The sequence below is a fragment of the Colossoma macropomum genome, unplaced genomic scaffold (assembly GCF_904425465.1).
Source record: "Colossoma macropomum unplaced genomic scaffold, Colossoma_macropomum, whole genome shotgun sequence".
In the NCBI taxonomy this organism is placed as follows: Eukaryota; Metazoa; Chordata; class Actinopteri; order Characiformes; family Serrasalmidae; genus Colossoma; species Colossoma macropomum.
Window position 1 is genome coordinate 24916342 of NW_023494789.1, and position 23597 is coordinate 24939938.

Here is a 23597-nt window from a genome sequence, read left to right on the forward strand (position 1 = left end):
GTTTTTCACTGTAGAAATCACAAAAGTTTTTTTCCCTTTTATGTGCACAAATAGACTTTTGAAAGTAGAAGCAGCAACTGTATCGCTATCAGGATTAGCCTAGTATTATTTAGTATCGTATTGAAAAGAAAATCAGGGGCATCACCCATTCTTAAATTAATCCTTCAGTGCACCAAAAGCCCTCAGTAACACCAACAGGCCCTTAAGTAATTTTAAGTAAGTAATTTTAAGTCAGAGTATCAAACTAAGCCATTAAAAATTGCATGTATATTTTTTTCTGAATTGAATTTGTCTGTACAGTGAATTTAATCTGAACTGAATTTGTCTTTCTGTCGTGGTAAATACATTTTAGCTCTTTTTGGCAAATCACAGACAACTTCTAATATATCAGAATTTAACATGAATAAAAATTGTTTTAAAAGTCTATTTGAAATTCATTAGTTGTAATCTGTACCATATAGTAAGGAGCAATACTGAAAATGAAAAGATGATCTTTACTTTGCTTTTCTGTGAATCCAGGCACAGTTAGGATGTACACACTGCTGTCCTAGTGCTTTTTGACTAACAGATTTCCATCAAAAGTAGGTTTGTTTGGCCATAAAAACAGGGGCCAGTTTCTATTGAAAGGGTGTAATTTTGTCATTCCGAAATGAATTAATTAATTTGGCTGAATGAATGAATGAATGAATTTGAGCTCCACAGGATAGGGGAGGAGAGGAGAAGCTGTGAGTTGAGAAAAGCGCTTCTTGCCCTTTAAAATCGTTCTCCCGCGTTTTGGCAGGAGGTGAAAGGTCGGCGGAAGTGAGGCTGCTGTATCCGTATTTAAAGGCGCCAACAAAGCGGGACTGAACTGAAGAAGCAGAAATCTGCCATCTTCTCCTCTTCTGAGTGAAATTGAGCCGCGTGCACAGCTCAAGTTGTCGACTAAAGCTTGCGTTGGTATTTCAGCCTCTATCAAACATGCCAGAAGAAACGGCCACCGCTTCAGCCGCCGAGAGGTGAGTTAAGGACGCGCTTGTGTTGAGCTGCAGGTTCAGAGGCGGACAGTCAGCGCGTCGGAGCTCGGAGAACTTCTCATTTCTTACTGCTGGACCGCAGAGGAAGAGGAGAGCTGAATGTGTGTGCACAGAGGGAGGAATGACTGCCTGCGGTAGCTGAGCTGCAGTTTGACATGTTTTGGCTGAGTTTCGGTTCCTGCTTGCCCTCATTTACGGACAGCGGTGTAGTTGTGCTGGACTCTCCGGTTTGGCGGGAGAGCCGCTGTAGCTGCTGCTAAACTCGCTAACGTTAGCTGGCTAAGCTAGTTAACGTTACTTACTCTGACCAGCCTCAGCCAAATAACGAAAATGTTCAAGTCCGTCAGCAGCGCCTGCTAACTTCTCTAGCGTTAACTTCATTTTCAGAGTGATTCGGTCTCTGTAACTTAAGTTTCTGCTTATTATGACCCCGTACGGCACATCCGCGAGTGTGTTCACGCTTCAGTGGTGCTAAAATATCGTTAACCTGCTGTTCTGAGAAACACAGCACCTTTGGGTTTACAGCACAGAGCTGTGTGTGGGGCGGAAACGCTTCTAAACGGAATTTAGGTCCGTCTGCGATAGCACTGGTATCGGATTTGATCTCTCCTGTTATCGTGGTGTGGAGACTGAGAATTATTACTGCCACCCTGAGAAAGTGTAGCTAACGTTAAGCTGTTGCGTGTCCCGCCCCTGACTGTGGACTCGCACAGGAACCAAACTCAGCTTCTCTAGTAATTAGAGCCCCAGCATCTCTCTCTTGGAAGAAGCCTGACAGGACAGTGTCTAAACTTCTGTGATCAGAAAACTGGTTTGCTAGGTTAGTTACTTCTGTAACTCAAGACTGAGTCTTTGCGTCAAGACATGCCACATTTGGGTTCATGAGTATAAACATCTCACTGAGTTTGATGGTAAGGTTTGTAACTAGCTAGGTTAGCTAACCTACATAGCTAACTGTGAAGTGAGTTTAGTTAGCTAGCTTAGGTAAGTTAGTTACCTGGCAGGCTAAACTAAAAGTTTGATTCTGTTAGTAAAAGACCTGCAAGCTGTACTATTTGCATGCACTAAGTGTAACTTACATAAGCTTTTGTTCTGTTTATAATACATGCTGTACCTGGTTGAACTATCCTAATCTACACTTTCAAGTAGACAACTGGCTAATGGTGTTTTTGTTTTGCAGTATGGAAGAGAAACCCTGCTCGTCCAGTGCAGCTGACAGGTAAGATGGTCTCCACTCTACTACTGTAATAGTTATTTTGTGTCAAAGTATCTCTTCATGTGCTGTAACTTGGTTAAAATGGCAAATTACTTGCAGCTCTGTAGATGTGGCTGAGGAAGCGAAGAAGCTGATTGGCACGGGAAACAGGCACCTGGTCATGGGTGACGTTGTGTCTGCAGTCAGTGTGTTCCAGGAGGCCTGTGCCATGCTGTGAGTATAATGTAGTCATAATTTGCAAGAGGGAGGTGTCTTAAGCATAATCTCAGTTAATTTCATAGACTAATTGGCATTTTCACAAGTCATAACATGTCCAGCAAATGTCATATGTGTTGTAAGTCAATCATATGGTCTGATCTTAAACTTACTGGAGAAATCCTATCCCTTCAGAGCTGAAAAATATGGTGATACTGCTGATGAATGCGGAGAGGCATTTTTCTTATGTGGGAAGTCCTTGCTGGAGCTTGCCAGGTAACAGGTCTAATAGGTTTGTGCTCTTGAACCTCAAACATGCATTTTGCATATATTTTAAAGTATTAAATCACTTGGTCTGTACCCATGCAGGATGGAGAACACAGTCTTGGGTAATGCTTTGGAAGGAGTCCCTGAGGAATCAGAGGAGGGCGAGAAGCAGAATGATTCCAAGATTGAGAGTGCAGATAACTTGGATGGTTGGTATTTTGGTGTATGGAAACACTGGATCTTGCTTATTAGTTGTATTTATTGCAGAGGCCTGGCCTATAAATGGAGCATTGAGGTTTATGTCTAGGTACTTTGCTTTTCTCCAAAAACTTCAGTTAAGTGACCTTTCGTTACTGAAAACTACAGTCTAACATTAGGTTTGTACATTTATGCAAGTGTCTGGTTTGTATAGATTTTTTTGTTTTAATAAAGATTCAGGTGAGAATCCAGTGCTTAAACTTCAATATTTCCACCACAATAGAAAAAACCAGAGATGAGCTCCGTGAACAGGTTTATGATGCCATGTCGGAGGACAAGAGGGACTCTGAGGGAGAGGTAAAGAAAGAGGAGCAAGAGGTAAAAGACACAGGGGATGTGCAAGCACAGAAGCAAGACAGTACAGATTCTTGTGTCAAAAATGAGAAGACTGAATCGTCCCTTAAAAAGGGAGAGACAACTACAGAGTCTCCACTCAAAAGTGAACAGAAGGCTAATGAAAAAGATACGACTATGGCATCTCCAGGCAAAAGTGAACAGAAGGCTAACGAAAAGGAAGATACGACTATGGCGTCTCCAGTCAAAAGTGAACAGAAGGCTAATGAAAAGGAAGAGACAACTGCGAAGTCTCCAGTCAAAAGTGAACAGAAGGCAGCTGAAAATGGAGAGATGACTACAGAGTGTTCTGTCAAAAGTGATGAGAAAAGTGAAAATGGAGAGAAGACCATGGAGGTAGAGGAAGGAACTGCTGCCTCAAAACAGGGGGGAGCTGCTGCGGATCAAGCTGAAAAGGATGCAGACCAAGATGTGAAGAGCACAGAACAAAAGGGGGATGAAGAAAAAACAGAGCCTATGGAGGAAGAGGGTGGAGGTAGAAATAATGGGCATGCAGGGCAGCACTGGGAACAAGGGCGGGAAGTTTTTTCCTCACTTGGTGAACATTTTATTTCTTCTGGGCTCTGTGGTCATGACTTAAGTATATGATAAATGCCCTGTTTCCTAGTTTTAAACTAATGTCTGACTAATTTGTTTTTAGATGACAAAGAGGAGGAGGAGGAGGACGAGGAGGATGATGAAGGGGAGGGCGAAGATGAAGACAAGGTTAGTATTTTAGAGGTTGAGGCTTTACACTTGTTTTCCCCTAAATTTACTCTAAATTTACTGTTTCTTCTTCATAGGAGAGTGAAGAGGATGAAGTTGGTAATCTCCAGTTAGCATGGGAGATGCTAGAGGTGGCTAAAGTTATTTATAAAAGGTATGAGTGTTTGGAGACCATCCATTTTAAGTAATCCTGTTAGATTTAATTGTTCTTTTGAAAAGGGAGATGACTATTGTCTATTTATAGGAAGGAGAGCAAAGAGGACCAGTTAATGGCAGCACAGATCTTCTTGAAACTTGGAGAAGTTGGTGCTGAATCTGGTATGTTTATATTTTAAACATGAATCTGCAATTAAGTAAATGAAGCACTTTTTACTTGGAGAAACTAAACTTGTATTGAAATTAACCTCTTTCATCATGATGAGCTATGGTGGCTTAATTTGGCCAGTGACTTATTTTGATAGTATGCCATGCATTCTTGGTATAAATTACTTTGTGCTTTCTACCACATCTGGTTACCTCCTACCCAGTTACTTCAGTTGTCTTTTAAATGACCAAAACTTGGTGTCTGAGCAGTTTGAAATTGCCACACATCAAGAGCTTTTGATGATCAGCTGAACTTGTCTTTATGTAGGTAACTACACCCAAGCCCTGGATGACTTCCAGGAGTGCTTGGCCATACAGCTGAAGCACTTGCCCGCTCATAGTCGTCTGCTGGCAGAAACTCATTACCAGCTGGGCACAACTTTTAGCTACACTGCTCAGTATAGCCAGGCCATCGAGCACTTCAACAACTCCATCAAAGTCATTGAGAGCCGCTTGGGTATGTTTTGATGTGTGTGAATAGTTACCATTTTGACCATAAAACATGGTTGTGGTACATCTTAACTTTTCAGTCAAGATCTTTAAATTTGTTTTCAATGTTCTTTCTAGCCATGCTTCAGGAAGCGATAGACAAAGCAGAAGGGGCTGAGGAAGCAAAGGAGGAAAAAAGTGAGCTAGAGGAACTGAAGCAGCTGCTGCCAGAGATTGCTGAGAAAATAGAAGATGCAAAGGAAAGCCAGAAAACAGCAGCTGCAGCATCAGAAGCCATTCATCAGACCCTGGTGAGTTAAAGCAAAGCTGTACAAATGTACTTGAGGGGATGCTGGAGAACCGTAGTTTGATCAGAATGTTGTTTGGTCACTTCTGTTTCAGGGAGGGGCATCTACATCGTCTGCATTCCCAGCTGAAAATGGTGGCCCATCTTCATCTACAGCCAGCCAGGTTTGGTAATCTTCATTTGTAAAGGACTACTACAGCTACATATTGCTTAGGATATGGAATTGTTTTACTGCCTTTAATTCAACAGCATGTGAGGGATGAAACATAACTACTCTGCTTTGATTTCAGATTGCTGTTAAGCCATCTGATGGTGCATCATCTTCAAAAGCTGCATCAGATATTTCTCATCTAGTCCGTAAGAAGGTCAGTGTCCAAGTAACTATATTTTGAATGATTCACTACTTACTTTGGTTGGGTGGCTGTCTTGTCTTCTCTTCAGTGGTCCCTTGTGTTGACTTTCAGTACATGAAACCGAATCTTGTGTGTAAAGGTTTTGTGCCCCTTACTTTCACATGAGGCATGTTGGATTGTTCTGTAACTAGTGAGGGTATGATGTGAAGCGTGGTGGTTCAGAGTTGACTGTCTTGAGTACAATGATTGACTAGTTGTGGTGTTTTGCGCTAGTTTTTGCAGTAGCTTGGATGAGGAGCTGAGGTGGAGGAGGTACAAGGGAAGGAAATAAAGTTTGTTCTATCCTGCTTTGTATTCCTGCACAGAGGAAACCAGAAGAGGAGAGCCCAAAAAAGGACAGTGATGCTAAAAAGGTCAAACAGGAGACTGCAGTTAATGGCAGCGGCGACTCTGCCAGCAACAGCAATGGAGTCCAGGAGAAAATGGAGCAGGAGGCGAGTTGATAGGCTTAATGTCTCTTCTTGTAGGGCCAGTGGAGGTTCTTCTGAGCAGCCTGGTTGAGGACAGACTAGGCTAATATGGATGCATTGTACCATGCCTTTTCATACAAACCTATATGGACCCAGTCTTTGAGGATCTTACTTGCTTGGTGTCCACTTGATGGATCGTGGGTTGCTTTTATCGGTTGAGCTCATGGCTTATAGGGCAGTAGATGAGTGCGAGTGTTCAGTGTGAATCAAAAGGGGTGCCATTTCCACTCCTTTGCTGTTAAGTTTCATTACTGGGTTCAGTTTCCTAATGGTGTATCTCTTCTTGCAGCCTGTGAATTCCTCTTCCTCGGTGGAAACCTCAGCGTGATGGGACTCCTGGCTGACCACTGATCTTCCAACCAGCACAGCATGCCTGCCTCAAGTCTCTCCATAAACAGCTTTTTGTTTTGTAAATAAGACATTTACCTTTTCTGTGTCTGTCCAATTTTTGTATTATTGTAGTAAAGTTTCAATAAAGGGTATTTGCATATGTCAGCTTGTCTTAAATTTGTGGCACTTGCTTTCTTTAAAATGGAGTGCTGAAGTTAAGGTTTAAAATGGATTATTTTAAGGGAGGGGAAACTGCAAAATGACTAAGCAAAGGGTGGCAAGACAATGAAGTGAAAACACGTAGCAGTGGAGATGGTATTTTATTTTCTAAGGGCATTAAAAGCATAAGATCAGATGTTGCCAGTACTTTTCATAGTCACAAGATTTGCCTTTATTTTAATTCACTTAGTTTCCTGGGAAGAGAACATGGTTCCATCTGTTTTAGATGACTAGGATATTTTATTTCTCGGTCTGAAAAAATGTATGTAATGTCTAGCAAGACTGATGTAGAATTGAAAGTAGCTGTGGAGATGGTCTAGTACACATCCTGTTATTCCAGTAGTCATGACTCTTTTCAGCAGAAGAAGTTCCTTGGAGGTCAGAGCCATCACCTAAATGATAAAGATATTTTGGAGGAGTCAAGTTCTAATAAATAGCTGTTAAGTAGAAAAAGGTGCAGTTTAATTGAGGTTGTTCAGGAATACCCAACACTTGCTGTGGTGTGAACTTAAGCATTTTTAACAGCAGTCAAGGAATATACAGTAGGAGTTAGTATAACAGGACACATCTGCCATATTGTTATGCAAATCTAGTAAGGACATGTAAGACGTTATCTTAGTTATTGAAGGGCAGCCATGCACTTAAAACCTGACAATATTGTGTGTGTATATATAATATAGAGAGATAAACAGGCCCAGAGGAGTACTGTAGTTAGGGTGAGCACTCAGTCAGGTATGCTTTATGCCCCCATCCTATGGAAGTGGCTTTCTCTGCTTGATGAGGTCACTATGTAACATACTGCTGAGTTAAGGCAGATTATAGAAGCACAAGCAGAAACAGATTGGATTGAAAATGCAATGGTACTGCATGTACCATTTTTGTCTGTCTCTGACAATACATATTGATCAAGATAGTGCCAGTGAAAGGAAAGTGATCAATTTTCAGCTGTAGTCCATTTTTACTGTCCTGACATTTTAGCCATATTACCCTGTATTATGTTGCTTGAGGTATTTTTAGTAGAACTTGATCTCCTTCAGAGTAGTTTCACATCATTTATTTCTTTACAGTGGCGATGATAGGAACCAGGTCTTGCTCTGTCTACAATGGAAAATATAGCCATTTTATTTGCTATCCAAAACGATCAGTGAACCTACATGTGTCTTTATATGTGTAATGTTAATGATGGTAAAATAGTAGTAAATCTAAAAATATGTTTGTTTACTTTGGGTCATAACTTGCCCTATGATGCCTTTCTGTCAGCACTGTTATGAGCAATTTCTCTGAAATGGAGCATTTCATTTCAAACCACTCTGACTTTGTTTACATCTAGTGATTGCATTATACAGGGATTTTTAAAATTCAGTGGAATTCCCCTTTAAGGAAGAATGCTAGTGCACCATGTGGGACCACCATATATTTTGCTGTTTGTGGGTTGTTTTAAAAGAACAGCTATTGAGCAACTTCATAGGTTATGTTCACTTGCATGCACCCAGAAGAAGTGAGCTGGCAAAGTACACTGACTCACTGTGGATGTCAGTAAGATGTGTACCCACTGCCCCCATACATGAACTCATTATGTCTGATGGAGGAGCACACAGAGGAAAAACAGTACACCATCCCTGCATCTCTACACATCTGCAACTACACATGTTCATTTATTTACAGAAAGGCCTATTTTTTTAGACTCACCCTTCATTTGGACAACAGCCAGTCAGTCAAAAGATGAATGCTTTTTATGGAGCTCCAGTTATTCTGTCTATCCCCCTTCCATCTCTAAGGTCTGCCATCTTTGTCTCCATCATCCTCACTGCCTCTAAAAACAAAGCACAACCGTAGTCAAGAATAAACAAACGAGAAAGTGAAAAGCAGAATGCATTGCTTCTTTTGTTTCATTTCCTACCTTAAAATATCTCAGTTGACACCCACATATGAAAGAGCGATTGTGGGGTGATGTGCTGTGAGAGTGTATGTATTATGGATATGGAAGGATCTTTTGTGATCGACCAAATCATTCAGTTGAATTTAGCCATTGTTAATTTCTTTATTCAGTTTATAATTCAGGTATAATACTGGCATGATTTTCTTTGCAGATGGGAAAGTATACAAGTAAATTATGAAATCAGTGAAGAATCTGCACTCCGAGGTCATGCAGATCATTAAAGTGATTAAAGTGATAAGCACTGGAACATTCAGAGTGATTTAATGTATGATATTCACCAACCAGCCACTTCATTAAATACTCCTCCTTGAATCTACACTCATTGTCCATTTTATCAGCTCCACCTACCATATAGAGGCACTTTGTTTTTCTGCATACTTAATTAGCCCCTTTCACCTTGTTCTTCAATAGTTAGGACCCCCAGGACCACCACAGAGCAGGTATTAATTGGGTGGCGGATCATACACAGCACTGCAGTGACACTGACGTGGTGGTGGCGTGTTAGTGAGTGTTGCGCTGGCACAAATGGATCAGACACAGCAGTGCTGCTGGAGTTTATAAACACTTACTGTCCACTCTATTACATACTCCTATCTTGTTGGTCCACGTTGTTGCGCATTTTGTCATCCTCTAGTCCTTTATCAGTGGTCACAAGACACTGCCCGTGGATGTTTTTGGTTGGTGGACTATTCTCAGTCCAGCAGTGACACTGAGGTGTTTCAAAACTCCAGCTGCTGTGTCTGATCCACTCATACCAGCGCAACACACACTAACACATCACCACCACATCAGTGTCACTGCAGTGCTGGGAATGGGCCACCACCAAATAACACCTGCACTGTGGTGGTGCTGGGGGGTCTGACCACTGAAGAAGAGGGTGAAAGGGGGTTAAAGTACACAGAGAAACAGATGGACTACAGTCTGTAATTGTAGAACTACAAAGTGCACCTATACAGTAAGGAGCTGATAAAATGGACAGTGAGTGTGAATACAAGAAGGTGTACTTAATGAAGTGGCCGGTCAGTGTACACTGGCAGGCAAGAAGAATTGCTCAAACATTGTTTGATATAATGATGACTGATGAACACAAAAAATTACAGAAACAGACAATTCAGAGTATCAGTGCTTCAGAAACGAGAAACTAGCTAGAGGAAGGCTGACATCACCAGATGGGCTACAGTCTCTAACTGTAAATCTCTAACTAACTCTAACCAGCAAGGTACAGCTACAAGAGAGGGGTTTCTGTGCCTGATGCTATGACCATGTCTGTGTCACTGCTGTCAAAGCCAATTCTGTGCTCAGAAACTGACCGATGATGAATAGAGGTAGAGAACAACAACAGGATTCAGTCTGTAATTCCAACTCCACCTAGTGGACCTATGAGGTACATGGACCTAATAGATACAAGGCAGGGGTATCTAATAAACTAGCAACTCAGTGTATCTGCAATTCATTTTACTGCCAGTCTACAGTGCTGTGAAAAGGTATTTGCCCCTTCCTGATTTGTCATAGTGAGTGTTTTTAGGTCTTTAAGCAAAAACATACATTTTCATATTATTTATAGAACAAACAACTCCCCCATGTGACAAAGTAACTGCCTTCTCAGCAACTTAAGCAACAACTAAACCAAATATAATTGAAAGAGATTCAGCTGATTGAACACTGTCAGGCTTGAATGCAGCCAGCCCTGTTTAATGTAAACCTCACTCATATTAAAGTTTTCCATCAGAGTGATGTAGTCACCACAAATGTTTACTAGCACATTAGGCCATGATCCAAAGAAAATTCAAAAGAGTTGAGGGAAAAAGCTGTTGACATATATGAGTCTAGAAAAGATTAGTTTCTAGAACACCACCAAACCACAGTGAGAGCCATTGGTGAATCTTTTCAGTGGCCAAAATTTCCCCAAGGTCCCAGAGGAAATCACCCAGGAAGTCCAAAGTTTCCAGGAGAAAATCCACAACAGCAGGTCTCTCTAGCCTCAATTAAAGTCAGTGTTTATAACTCAACAGTAAGAAAGAGACTGGCATTCATGGAAAACAGTAGGGCAGAAAACACCGCTAACCAGATAAACATTAATACTCATCTCACATTTGCTAAAAAAGCACCTGGACAAACCTTACACCTTTTGAGATTCTGTGCTGTGGACCATCCATTTAAAAAGTGCACACAGGCCCTTTATATCTGCTCTAAGGCATGTTCTGCATTTTGCAATAGGAACGTCATATCAAGATTCAAACATGGAGGTGATAGTGGGAAGGACGTTTTGCAGTATTGCTATTACTGAAGGAACCGTTAATTCTGTACTGCATCAGAGAACAGCAAATACACTGAAAAGAAAGACAATTCATGTTTTGGAATGGTCTTGTCAAAATCCTGACTCGATAGAGACGCTGTGGCTGGGCCTCAAACAAGAAGTTCATGCTCAGTTAAAGTAGTTCTGCAAACTCCTCCACAATAATGAAAGGCTGACATTTAATCATATGAAGCGTGCTGTGACTGCTGCTAAAGGTCATGAAACAAGTTATTAATTTTAAGGGGCAATTACTTTTTCACATGGGTAACTGAGTTTACTGGGTCTCTTTGCTCCTTAAATAAATGAAGTAATACTTTAAAATGTTTGTGTTTTAGGGGTTTATTCAGGGGATTATTTAGGGGTTTAACGCTGCAAAATTGTGACAATGTGCACTGTGCATATTTGAGAATGCATTGTGAAGAATGGACATTCTATACATTATGCTATCTAACACAGCACTTCACTCCAGCACGCCTCCTGACTCCCAGCTCCAGTGTCATTAGTAAGCTGTGCAACATGATTAGTCATCCTTTTTTTTTCATTTGAATTTGTTTCAAAATATCACAACACCAAATCATGAACCCAGTACTGTGAATCGCATCAAATCATGGGGTTAAGTAGATTATTACATCCCTACTAATATCACATTTCATTTCAAGATCTAAAAGTATTCACTGTGAGGGAGCAAATACTCAGTAGAAACAAGTAAAAGGCAAAGCATATTTAAAAACTTAATCCACGCAATCTGATTGCAACTTTCAAATCAGTAGAGATGAGTGAGAGATCCCCACCTGCATTATGTAATGGATTTATCAATAAGAGTGCTATGAATTCAGCAACAAAACACACAAAGCTAATTACAACAGGCCAGATCAGACTGTGGTGGGGTTTATCTCTCATTCTCACCTCTGATCAGTTTGGAGATGTGATGAAAGTAAAGGATGAGACGAAAGTGTTGGCAGTTGTGGGGCTTGGCCTTCCAAGACCATTGTTGAGTGTGATATCACCTGCAAAAATGAAGACGACATGATATGGTGTCAGAGTTCAGACCTCAAAACAGAGTCTAATTTAAAAGAGTACACAAAATCGAGACAAAGTCACAGTATTTATTATGATGTAGAGTGTTCCAATAGAAGGTACACATCAATAAGCAATGAGTGGCAAGGATGACAGTGAAAAGAGTCAGTGAGTTGCATACCATTGGTGGGAATTTGTAATGGTTGGTACTGTTAGGATCGATCTTGACGAGAGACTGTGCACCTCCATCACGAGCATTTACTAAACGAAGGCAAATCTCCATGTTGCCCAACTGACCATGGAGAGAAAAGGTTGTAGAGATTAGATTCGACAGTGTGCTGATATAAACTTTAGGTCCAAAAGTATTCAGACTTTGCTTCTAATTGGTGAATTAGGCAACTTTAAGTTGCATTCATCACTGACTCAGGCATTCAGTTGCACACACAGCTTGTATAGTCTTCAGAGAAAAGCATTGCCAATAGAACGGTGTAATATCCCAGCCTCCTGCTAGGCCACCTCCAACCACTAGGAGGAGTCAGAGAACCGGGATGACCTGATTGAGGCTGATCAGGTGCAGCTGTGCGTGCTCTACTTAAGGAGAGCTCGCCCACAGCTCACTGTGCAGTCTTGAGTTTATGTTGCCATGTGCATGTCCCTACCATGTCTGGTAAATGGTATAACTCTGGGTTCAATCTCAGTTGTTTTCCTTGTGTACAGAAACGGATGCTCTGGAGCAGTCGCACATGAGCCTAATATTACTATGCCCAACACCAAGCACTGGCCAAAGGGGTATAAAGCCCCCCAGCATTGGGCTGTGGAGCAGTAGAACTGCATTCTCTATCATGATGGAGCTCCATCCAATACCTCTGGGATGAGTTGGAGTTGCATTTATTTTTGATATCCAGGTAGCTACATTACTAACTTCAGCTTTTAGCTTGTTGTCCTCCTCATTTGATGAGTAATTTCTGTCATTTGAGTAATCGATTTTTTCTTTCCTTCTGTTGTAAGGATGATTTTAGAACAGTTATACAGCTTCAATAAGATACTGGACTTCCTAACAGTAACATTAGAAAAAATTTAAACAGCCCACCATCAAAAATACATCCCAAAGCAGTTGCAGTTCTCCCATATTCAAGATGCATCATCAGAAGGGGGTTTTCCTATCTTTTCAATGGAAAATCTTACTCTATAGACTGTTGCCAAGTAGGCATGTTTACAACAGATTTTATCATTTTGGCTGGATTGTCCATCTAGAAATAAAGAGTCCTAAATCGGTCTTGGCTTTGGCGTGCAGTTCTAGGAAAACTCTTTAATTTGTACAGATCCTTTACAATATGTGGAGTTTTTCTGATGTTTAAAAAGGCCTTCACACTCATTTCTTTGTCATTTACAAAAATAAGTCTTTAAAAATCCATTGAATGAAAGGTTATTTAGGGAACCAAAAGTGGTTGCTCAGTGTCTTCACTACAAAAAACTCTTTTTGGCTCCTTTATTTGTAAGTGTAGCTAGAAGCAAGACACATCTGATGTTTGATTTTACCTGAGGAACAGAGTTGAGCTGGCCTAGACTGAGAGAAGGCCTCACAGGCAGACAGCGAACTGGAACCCTCCAAAATCCACTCTGAACCTGGTTGTGCTGGTCAAAAAGCTGCAGCCTGGTCCAGCCTTGGGGAACGAAGCCATTAGTCTCCTGTCCAGATGAGTCTAAACCTCCAGCAGCCTGCAGCTCCAACACCAAAGAGAGGGCTGGAGATGGCTGCATCCTACAAGGAGATGTGGTATGTTCATGTGAGAGTTTTAAATACAGCTTCATTCTAAATTCTTAAAATTCTTGTTTTAATTAGAAATCATTTATTATAACACAGCAATGGACAAACAGGGCTGGTTGTCCTTAGCTTTATTAAGATAAAAGCCATTTAACTCTAAGAAGAGTGTTATTGATATTTAATTTTTTGTGCACAGCTTTATTTTTGTTGCAATATTATTTTTCAGAAGATATCATTTAGGCTTGGATTGAATAGCTCTGGATATATCTGTGCAATGCTTCCAAACCTGAATTACCTTGGCACAGGCTGTTTGACAGCCAGTAAGCAGTAGTTTCCAGAGTTTCTGTTCAACGGAGAAGCCAAAGCCCCAGCAGGCTGGCACTGGACAGATGGCACAGGGGTGGGCCACCCCATCTCCTGCCCTCCAGAGTAGAGTCGAGCTACCAAATAAACTGCTCTAAAACTGGCATCCACACCCTTCACCATGTCATAGAAGATCACAAATCCAGCCCTGCATACACACACGTCATAATAAGTTTAGTTTAACTATGATTCTATATCAATATCGTAGCGCTCACTGCTATTAAAAGAGGGACTGCATTTGTACAGGTAGTGGTGCTTTATTTTACAGCTGTTGTCGGCCACAACCATACATAAGCCAAGCTATTTTCTCTTTAACAACTCGTTCTCTATGCAGCTCATGTCTCTCTCTCTCTCTCTCTCTCTCTCTGCACATACACAAACTTACACCCTCAGTCCATAGCAAAATGAACCAAGTGCAATAAAAGCTGGACACAAAACCCAAAAATACCTTGAAAATGTTACAGTACCAATTTTTTATTAAGAGACACATGAGGTGAAACAGAAGAGTAAGAGAGATTATGACTCACCCAGGGTCATAAGGAGCAGGACCTAGGCTGTCCATAGGGTTAGGAACATGTTTGTCCAATAGGGAATGCTTCAAAGTAGAATCCTGCAAGATTGGTTGAGCAAGATTGTTTAACAGGATTGAAAAAGGAACAATAAGAAAAAGCTCAAATGGAAATTGTCTAGCATCTATGGGTCACCAATCTAATCTGCAAAGGGCCGGTGTGGCTGCAGGATTTCTTTCCAACAACGCAAGAGCACACGCCATAGGAAAGAAAAATAACACATCACTTTAATCTCCTGCTGCTCAGACATTTCTCTTGAGGAAAAGACCCCAGTAATCTCATGTGCCCTTGAGTTCTCTCCTTCATCTCTCCTTCATCTCATGTCTTGTTTTTGTTTAATGTTATTTCCCCTAAGGAATTTTAGGAGAATCGACACAAAGTCTCTGAGCCACCAAAGAGCAACAAATCATCAATAAAAATCATCAATTGTTTGAGGACTGAGACCAACTCATTACACAAGTGGAATTAGATGTGCTTCAGCTTGATTGGGGCAAAATCCTGCAGCCACACTGGCACTTTGTGGATGAGATTGGTGATCACTGATTTAAGCATCAAAGTCAAAGTGAACTTTACTGTCATTCCTTGTCACCACAGATGTGTGTGAGGAATGAAATATAGTTACCCCAGGACACAGTGGTACATTTAACACAGAAGATCAGCCGACAACAGTGCAAACAAACAGACGAGCAGTAGACAAACAGTGCACTACATCAAAAAAGCCTCTATACAATATACAATTGTATACAATAACTATACAAACATTACGCACAGGACTGTAAAGACTATACAGTGTATGATGGGGTATATACTACATCTAGATACAAATAGGTGTATATACTATATGTAATAATAATAATAACAATAAAAACCTAATCTCAAAAAAGTTGTCAGTATGTGAAATACTAATAAAAGCAGAAAACAGTGATTAGTAAATTCTGTTTGACCTAAAGTATTAAAATGAAAACCATATAAATTTGATGCCGGCAACATGCTCTAAAAACTGGGACAGGAGCGTGTTTACCACTGTGTCATCTTTCCTTTTTGAAACACACATTTTCAATGGGAGACAGTTGTAGACTACAGGAATGCCAGTTTAGCACCCTGTACTGCTGTTTTAACATATGTAGAATGTGGCTTGGTGTTATGTTGAAATAAGTACGTCTCTGAAAAAGGCAGCAAATGTTGCTCTAAAATGTGTTCAGCATAAATGATGCTTTCACAGACGTCCATAAACAATCTGAAAGGTTGACTTGTCAGACCACAAAACATGTCTCCACTGTGCATCAGTCCATTTCAGATGAGCTCCGGCCCAGAGAAACTGGCAGCGTTTCTGGATGCTATTGACACTTCCACTCTACATAGTACAGTCTTACCTTGCGCTTGTGGATGCAGTGACAGACTGTGTTTATTAACAACAGTTTTACAGTACTCCCGGGCCCATGTGGTGATATCTATTACAGAAACATTTCTTTTCAAACCGTTTTTAATGCCATCTGAGGGGTCGAAGGTCATGGGCATTTCTGTTTTTTAGCTTTTTTCTTTACACAGAGATTTGCTTGGATTCCCTGAATCTTTTGATGATGTAATGCACAATAGAAGGTGCCTTGCAATTCCTGGCTGAGGAGCGTTATTGTTAAACTGTTGGATTTTTTGTTGATGCTGAGGCATCCTCTGTTCATTTTTTCAGGCCACCTTACCATATTGCTTAGGAGCATTTACAGACTATAATCTATACGCTTCTCTACATAATTTGTTAGACCATTTTTACCCAGTTCTTCAATAGTCATGGCAGCCACATGACCACTACAGAGCAGATATTAGTTGGGTGGTGGATTATTCTCAGCACTGCAGTGACACTGACATGGTTGTGGTATGTTAGTGAGTGTTGCACTGGTATGAGTGGATCAGACACAGCAGTGCAGCTGGAATTTTTAAACACTCTGTCCACTTACTGTCCACTCCATTAGACCCACTCTCCTTGTTGGTCCACCTAGTAGATCTAAAGTCAGAAACAGTAGCTCATCTGTTGCTGCACAGTTTGTGTTTGTCATCCTCTAGTCCTTTATCTGTGCCCACAGGACACTGTTGACTGGATATTTTTGGTTGGTGGACTATTCTCAGTTCAGCAGTGACACTGAGGTGTTTCAAAACTCCAGCAGCACTGCTGTATCTGATCCACTCAGCAATGCAACACACACTAACAGACTACCACCACATCAGTGTCACTGCAGTGCTGGGAATGATCCACCACCCAAATAATACCTGCTCTGTCGTGGTCCTGAAGTGATCCTGACCATTGCAAAACAGGGTAAAAAGGGGCTAATAAAGTATGTAGAGAACTACAGTATGCAAGTGGAGCTAATAAAATGGACAATGAGTGTAGATGCAAGGAAGTGTACTTTATAACATAGTCGGTGTATAACAATAAATTCAAACTCAAAAGGCACTTCCAAGAACATTTCACATGCATTTTTAATAATAGGACATTTTCAAATGTTCAATGATGATAGTTATTTTTAACACAAAAAAAGACCACTAACTGTAATTGTATCAGGATCTGTAACTGTTATTATATCAGCAACAGTTATTGTGATTGTTAAAGTAAGACTTTGTAGGACTTTTGAAACTTGGATTGTGCATATAAAACTCACCAGCGACAGAGTCGGATATGTCTGCGTGAGAGGGTCTTCAGGGAAGATTGGAGGTGAATGACTGCCACGTTTCCTGCCTCTGTCCACCTCCCTCTTCAGGTTGGATATCTCAGCCTGCAGGCTAGCCAGCTGATGGTTCTGATGCCTCTGGATCAAACTGAATGCTGAACCTGCTACCGTAAAAAGGCCAATGTAAAGGAAAGTGCAAGCCAATAACTAGTCAAAATTCAACAAATGGCCAGCAACTATGTGTAAAATATGTTTATTGGGTGTAATTCTGTGAATTGATCATGTTGTATGTTTTTCGAATACTGTCACACCATATTTCCCCTTGGGAATCCCTCCATCCATCCATCCTGTCATTAAGGTCTAAATAACTGACATGTAGCTTGCTCCATTGGTCAGTAATGCCATAGGATCAATAATGGCTTCACTGGCTAATCCAAACATCTTCTGAGCTGACAAGAGTTACCCTCTTCCCCTCTGTGTCTCTCCCTGACCAACTGCAATCTGAGGATCTCCTCCTCCAGCCTCTGGTTGTCATGTTGCACTGCCACAAGGTCTGAGTCCATAGCATGATGAGAGGTCTTTGTTCCTGCGGAGAGTGATGGGGAATGACAGGCTTTCTGATGACTGAAGAGGACATAACGGAGCAGCACATACTGCATTACTCACGTCTTTTCCTCATCTTGTGCTCATCTCTAGCTTTGGCCTGCTCCAGGGTATAAGCTTCAGCCTGAAGGTCATGCATTTGGGCCAGAACCTCTGGATCAGAGCCACCTGACTGCATGTACACTAGCCGCAACGATCTGTAACAACAATCAGTCCCGTACTTAAGTAACATTGTGTAAAATTATAACTACTTTTCTCTGAATCTGCTTGAACAGGATAAATACAAATAAATACAAATGAGGCCAAAGTCGTATTTTTGGGCCTCCTACATACAGCCTACAGTGGGTTTTCACTGTCAGAGACCACCCTTGTTTATTTTGAAAGTGGCCAGTCAAAACAGACTTTAAGTACAAATTATTCATTTTTCAGTTTCAAAATAAAGCAAAAACACATTTAACAGAAAAGTACACAGAGCTCTCAACACTAAATATATATTGTCATTATTTAGTGTGACCACCTTTCGCCTTTATAACAGCTTCCATCCTTTTCAAGAGACTTGCTTTTAGGTTTTCACACCTCCAAAGTTCAGCAGAAGGTTGCATTTTCTGCTTCTTACAATCCAAATAATTCCAGCAGATATGAAATTTACACACAGTGTCCAGTTTTGGTGGTCTAGGCAGAATTTTCCTCTTTTTTGTCTATTTCCTTTTCTCAGCAGTGACTTCCTGACAGCTGCACATCCTTTCAAACCCATAGTGTTGAGTTGTCTTCTCACAGTGGAAGGATGGGCGGAAACACCGGTGAATTTTTCAGATCTGAAGCAAGAGTGGATTATCTTATGTGTAATTTCATTCAGAAATATTTCCTGAAAATGAATAACTTGTATTTAAGGGCCATTTTGACTGAAATTGAATAAACAAAGTTTGCTTTCTGACTTTTCACAGCATAAGTTCACATATTATATAGAGATACTATACACAGTTCTATGCTACATACTATACTATACACAGAGGAATCATGAACCAGCCATTCCGAAGCCTGAAGACCCAAACAGAAGACAGGATGCTGTCGAGAACTATTCATATGTTCGCCAGTAGTTGGAAACGACTTAACGGCACTTAATAATAACAATCAGAATAATAATAACAGACACAAATGTCTACAGTTATACTAGAAGGTTGTATTAGAAATAGTTCCACCACATTACTTACAGTACAATGACATGTCCCTCAATTCCCTGACTTTTGCACAGTACTGTATATCATATAGCATAGTGGGATGAGCCAAACCGTATTTGGCTGGAGAATGGGCCATCCGCAGAGATCAAGTCAAAGGTGACATGTTGCGTCTTCTTGTCTGAGGAAACGTCTGAGGAAACATCAGCTTCTTTCGCCCTAAAACGAAAAGAGAGAGAGAGAGAGAGAGAGAGAGAGAGAGAGAGAGAGAGTCTATCTATACTATCCTAAAAGATATTTTAGTTCAACCAGACATAGAAAGTAAAGAACAGGTAGGACATTCAATCACTTTCTCAATCAAGGAGGCAAAGCTATATCTGAGCTTATAGATAGTTTTTCTCTCTCTCACCCCTGTAGGCCATTGATCTGAGTGCTGAGTTGGTGCAGAATCTCTTCATTCTTCTCCTCTTGCTCTTTTAGCTCCTGCAGCAGGTCCTCCAGATGAACTGATGATTTGCCATGACCAGACAGCTCCGCCAGCTGCTGTTCAATTTCTATACACACACACAAAGAATTGGAGAGACACTATACACTCACTTAGCACTTCATTAGGAAAACTATACTAATACTGGCTAGGGCCTCGTTTGCTCTCAAAACAGCCTCAAATGTTTATGGCATGGATTCCACAAGATGTTGGAAACATCTTTTGAATCTCCTATTCCACCACATCCCAAAGATGCTCTACTGGATGACTGGGAAGGTAAGTGAAGAACACTAAACTGAGATAACTTTTGCTTTTTGACATGGTGCATTATCATGCTAAAAGTAACTGTTACAAGATAGGTAAATTGTGACCATGAAGGGATGCACATGGTCAGTACTCAATTAGGCTGTGGCATTCAATCAATGACTGATTGGTATGAACGGGCCCAAAGCGTTCCCAAGAAAACATTCCCCACACCATTACACCACCTCCACCAGACTGAACTGTTGACGCAAGGCAGGTTGGGTCCATGGATTCAAGCTGTTGGTGCCAAATTCTGACCCTACCATCTGTGTGCCTCTGCAGAAGTTTTCCCAGCATTTAACTGTCCAGTTTTGGTGATCTTGTGCCCACTGTAGCCTCAGCTTTTTGTTCTTGGCTGACATAAGTGGAACCTGATATTGTCTTGTGCTGTTGTAGCCCATCCACCTCAAGGTTCAATGTGTTGTGCAGTCTTATATGCTTTTCTGCTCACCACAAACTGTACAGAATGGTTATCTGCTTTACTGTAGCCTTTTTGTCAGCTCGAACCAGTCTGGCCTTTGACCTCTTTCATCAACAAGTTGTTTTTCATTAACAAAACATATGTAGACACCCCTTCTAATTAGTGAATTCAGCTACTTTAATGTGTACCAAATTGTGGACACAACATTCGGTTGCGCACCACAGCTGGTATGATCTCTACAGAAAAGCACTGCCAATAGAATAGAATGCAGCAGCTAATACCAAACGTCAGCTAGTGGGTTATAAAGCTCCCCAGCATTGGGCTGTGGAGCAGTGGAACTGCATTCTCTGGAGTGATAAAGCTCTATCCAATACCTTGGAATGAGCTGAAGTAGAACTAATGATTCAACAGCAATACCAGACCTCACTAGTGTTCTTATGGTTGAATGCAATCAAATCCTCACAGCAAGGTTTCAACATCTAGTGCAAAGTCTTCCCAGAGCAGTAGAGGCTATTACTGCAGCAAAGGGGGCAAAAACTCATTAATACTCTTGATATCAGAAGAAATGCTGAAAAGAAAAGATGTCTAAAAACTTTTGGACTTTGGCTCCTGAACAAATTCAAATACTAATCCAGCATAATAAAATATTAATGCACTGGAATGTATATATTTGAAGTGCCTTTCTTTTAAAAGCAATGAATAAATACATTATTAAATGCATTATATGTCTCCACTTTGGCCTATATGTGAAACTGCCATAATCAAGCTCACTTGCTGTAATATGAGTAGTTTTTTGTGTGAGTGTAAATAGGGGCTCACCTTTCCTCTGCTGCTCCAACCGAGCGTTTTGTGCTCTGATCTCAGCCAGTTTCTGTCCATGGTGCTCAAACATCTCCCGAAGCCTCTTGCCATTAACCCTCTGACCAACATAACACATACACAGAATACTTTTCACCATTATTCAAAAGTAGACTTTCAAGAGTTCTAAAAAGTAGATCCAAAAAGTAGATCCAGAACAGAATACTTTTCAAGGTTTGTTTCTCTGCTAGATATTTCTGAACATTAGTGAATAAAACCGACCTCTGTATGTCTCCTGGACAGGCTTTCTTCAATTGACATCCTGACCTTGTGAAACTGAAATGCAGCAGTTATAAGATCTGCAATAAGCCAGGATTCTAAACAAATTCTGTTGTATTCTTCTGTCATATTTTCTGCAGTTTTGGTGTTAGGGGTGTTTAAGTTTTTTAAATATTTAAATATTACACAGTGCCTTCTACAAATATTAGCATTTAAACATGCAAAATTGTTGTAAAAATGCTTTATTGCTTATCCTTTTGATTACTATAAAATGAATATTTTCACCCAAATATATGTTGCCCACCACTAGAAATCTAACTGAAGTATTATCCTATTCATATTTCAGTTCACCTGTTATTTCGAACACTTAAATGGCCAGCCATGACTGGGAGAGTTGCTAGAGGAAAGCCTTCGTTGTTATGGACCCAGAAATTCAAGCGCCTGCAGTTTAGCAAACATTAATGGAACTTTCTGTGGGACCGTGATCTAGGGTCAGATGAGACCAAAACAGATGTTTTTGGTAACAAATACCAGAGGTGGGTTTGGCGTAGACACAAAGATAGAAAAGTACCTCATATCCACCGTGAAGTGTGGTGGTGGATCTGTGAAAATGTGGGGCTGTTTTTCTTCCAAAGGCCCTGGACAGCTTGTTCGGATACATGGCATCACGGACTCCATTGGCTAGCAGCAGATACTAAATCAAAACCTGACTGCCTCAGCCAGGAAGCTTTATCCTGAGCTGTGGTTGGATCTTCTAGCAGGACAATGATCCAAAGCACACCTCAAAATCAGCACCAAAATGGTTCACTGATCACAGAATCAAGGTTTTGCCATGGCCATTCCAGTACCCTGACCTAAATCCCATAGAAAACCTGTGGGATGAGCTGAAGAGGAGAGTCTATAAGCATGGACCTCAACATGTGAAGGAGAGATTCTGTATGGAAGAATGTTCTCAGATCTCTTGCCATGTGTTCTCCAGTCTAATTAAGCATTATAGGAGAACCGTTATCTCTGTGAAGGGAGGCTGCATAAAGTATTAAATGAAGGGGCACCAACAATTGTGGCACACTTAGAAAAATAGATTTGAGAAAAATGTTTATTTCATGATAAAATTTAGGTATTTTCTTTCAATCACTGTATTTTAAATAAAGGTTATTTTTTTCTTAATGCTTTGAATGAAAGATCAAAAAGGATAAGCAATAAATATTGTTGTCTAAAGCCTGTTTTGCTCATGTTTCCTAGAGGTGCCAATATTTATGAAGGACCTTTATTTATATTGTCAGCATATTCAAGGGCTATTTGTTCCTCTAATTTTTTTCATCTGCAGTGGACTGTCCCGAGGCTTTGAGGCCCCTAGGTGCTGGCTTTTCTGCCATTGACATCCTGGCTTATACTGTGTATCATGTATCAGCACCAGTGGCAATGATCAGAACTTTATTTTATGGAATTGGCATCACCTCATCAGTGAGCTGGTTGATGACCAGGCTCTCAGCCATACTGTCCTGAGGGTCAATCTTTCGCCTGTCCTTTTGCCTCAACAGCTTATTCCTCTGCTCTCTCAGCTGCTCAATGACAAAAGCAGACAAGTCCTTATTCGTATTTGACATTGACAGTGTTCCTAATGCTAGCACATCACAAATATGTGAAGCAGATGTCGCTGTACTGACAACTTGGAAACAAGTAAGTCTTCATTAAAATACTACCATGTGATTGTACTTACAGAAATAAGATCAGGTGTTTGTGTCCTTTTAGGGGAAACTCCCCTCAAAGCTGCTCTCTCTGGCTGTCTCAGTTCCACACGGCTTGTCCTTAACTTTACTGGGTCTCCTATTTCACTTCCAATACAGAACCGGGTCTGGTGCTTATCCAAAAGGCCAAATGACCGGAATGTCATGTTACAGTTATGACAACGGAACTCTTCCAAGCGCTTCATCGCAAATTCAACCAACCGTGCAAATAAACACAACTTTCACTCAAATTACTGCGAGGTAGCCTCTTGATTCCTTCAGACCTGTTGTTGAGTTACCCTTCAGCGTTTCCCCGTCATATTATAACTCCTTTTGTTGACTGTTGAGGTTTTGTATGTTGGATACAGTCACCATGTCAATCACCTTGACAAAGGACACTGATAAAGAGGGGGTGGAGATAAGGGAACATGTATCTGTATCATAGATTAGCTTGCAAAGTTAATTCTGTTATTCTCTTCAATTCAGCTGGGCTTTAGTCCATTTTAAACCAAATTTTGTGCTCCAATTAATGCTTTCTTCTAAGCACTTGGGCAGAAAACGAAATGGTAGACATATTTGGCAAACTGGTGCAAAATATTTATTACAATTTTTTTCTTCTTTTTTTCTCCAAGATGCAGTAGTTTCTGTTTTCGTTG

The 23597-nt window shown here is 40.7% G+C and overlaps 2 protein-coding genes across 5 annotated transcripts; one reads left to right on the forward strand and one right to left on the reverse strand.

Annotated features, from left to right (window-relative positions):
- The first annotated feature begins 801 nt into the window (after window positions 1-801).
- LOC118808166 (nuclear autoantigenic sperm protein (histone-binding)) lies at window positions 802-6500 on the forward strand. 4 transcript variants are annotated; one of them, XM_036570638.1, is made up of 15 exons: window positions 802-998; window positions 2197-2235; window positions 2332-2445; window positions 2623-2703; window positions 2797-2903; window positions 3176-3844; window positions 3947-4011; window positions 4089-4165; window positions 4256-4329; window positions 4643-4831; window positions 4942-5114; window positions 5206-5274; window positions 5401-5475; window positions 5829-5957; window positions 6283-6500. In XM_036570638.1, exons 1-15 carry the CDS (start codon window positions 961-963, stop codon window positions 6319-6321), a joined length of 1938 nt encoding a protein of 645 aa, XP_036426531.1. In that variant the 5' UTR covers window positions 802-960; the 3' UTR covers window positions 6322-6500. The 4 variants fall into 4 exon arrangements, with proteins under 4 accessions (XP_036426531.1, XP_036426532.1, XP_036426533.1 ...); XM_036570639.1 differs by having other exon boundaries at window positions 3176-3781; XM_036570640.1 differs by lacking the exon at window positions 5829-5957.
- Window positions 6501-8315: 1815 nt separating this feature from the next.
- On the reverse strand, window positions 8316-23436 carry ccdc17 (coiled-coil domain containing 17). Its single transcript, XM_036569658.1, has 15 exons — window positions 22935-23436; window positions 22672-22776; window positions 21218-21271; window positions 20957-21056; window positions 19339-19483; window positions 19044-19148; window positions 17818-17951; window positions 17615-17737; window positions 17143-17315; window positions 14450-14532; window positions 13855-14070; window positions 13334-13556; window positions 11976-12086; window positions 11684-11784; window positions 8316-8355 (listed from the first exon to the last, which is right to left on the reverse strand). Exons 1-15 carry the CDS (start codon window positions 23145-23147, stop codon window positions 8316-8318), a joined length of 1926 nt encoding a protein of 641 aa, XP_036425551.1. The 5' UTR covers window positions 23148-23436.
- Between the last annotated feature and the right edge of the window lie 161 nt (window positions 23437-23597).

What these genes read in the sequence shown, in the direction of transcription:
- LOC118808166 (XM_036570638.1), top strand. Translation starts at nt 961, where the DNA reads ATGCCAGAAGAAACGGCCACCGCTTCAGCCGCCGAGAG. An exon ending in ACCGCTTCAGCCGCCGAGAG is followed by an intron (nt 999 to 2,196) that starts GTGAGTTAAGGA and finishes TTTGTTTTGCAG; the next exon opens with TATGGAAGAGAAACCCTGCT. An exon ending in AGGAGAAAATGGAGCAGGAG is followed by an intron (nt 5,958 to 6,282) that starts GCGAGTTGATAG and finishes CTCTTCTTGCAG; the next exon opens with CCTGTGAATTCCTCTTCCTC.
- ccdc17 (XM_036569658.1), bottom strand. Translation starts at nt 23,147, where the DNA reads ATGAAGCGCTTGGAAGAGTTCCGTTGTCATAACTGTAACATGACATTC. An exon ending in CCATTCTCCAGCCAAATACG is followed by an intron (nt 17,952 to 19,043) that starts GTTTGGCTCATC and finishes TTGTTGTTACAG; the next exon opens with ATCGTTGCGGCTAGTGTACA. An exon ending in CATCTCCAAACTGATCAGAG is followed by an intron (nt 8,356 to 11,683) that starts GTGAGAATGAGA and finishes CTTTGTTTTTAG; the next exon opens with AGGCAGTGAGGATGATGGAG.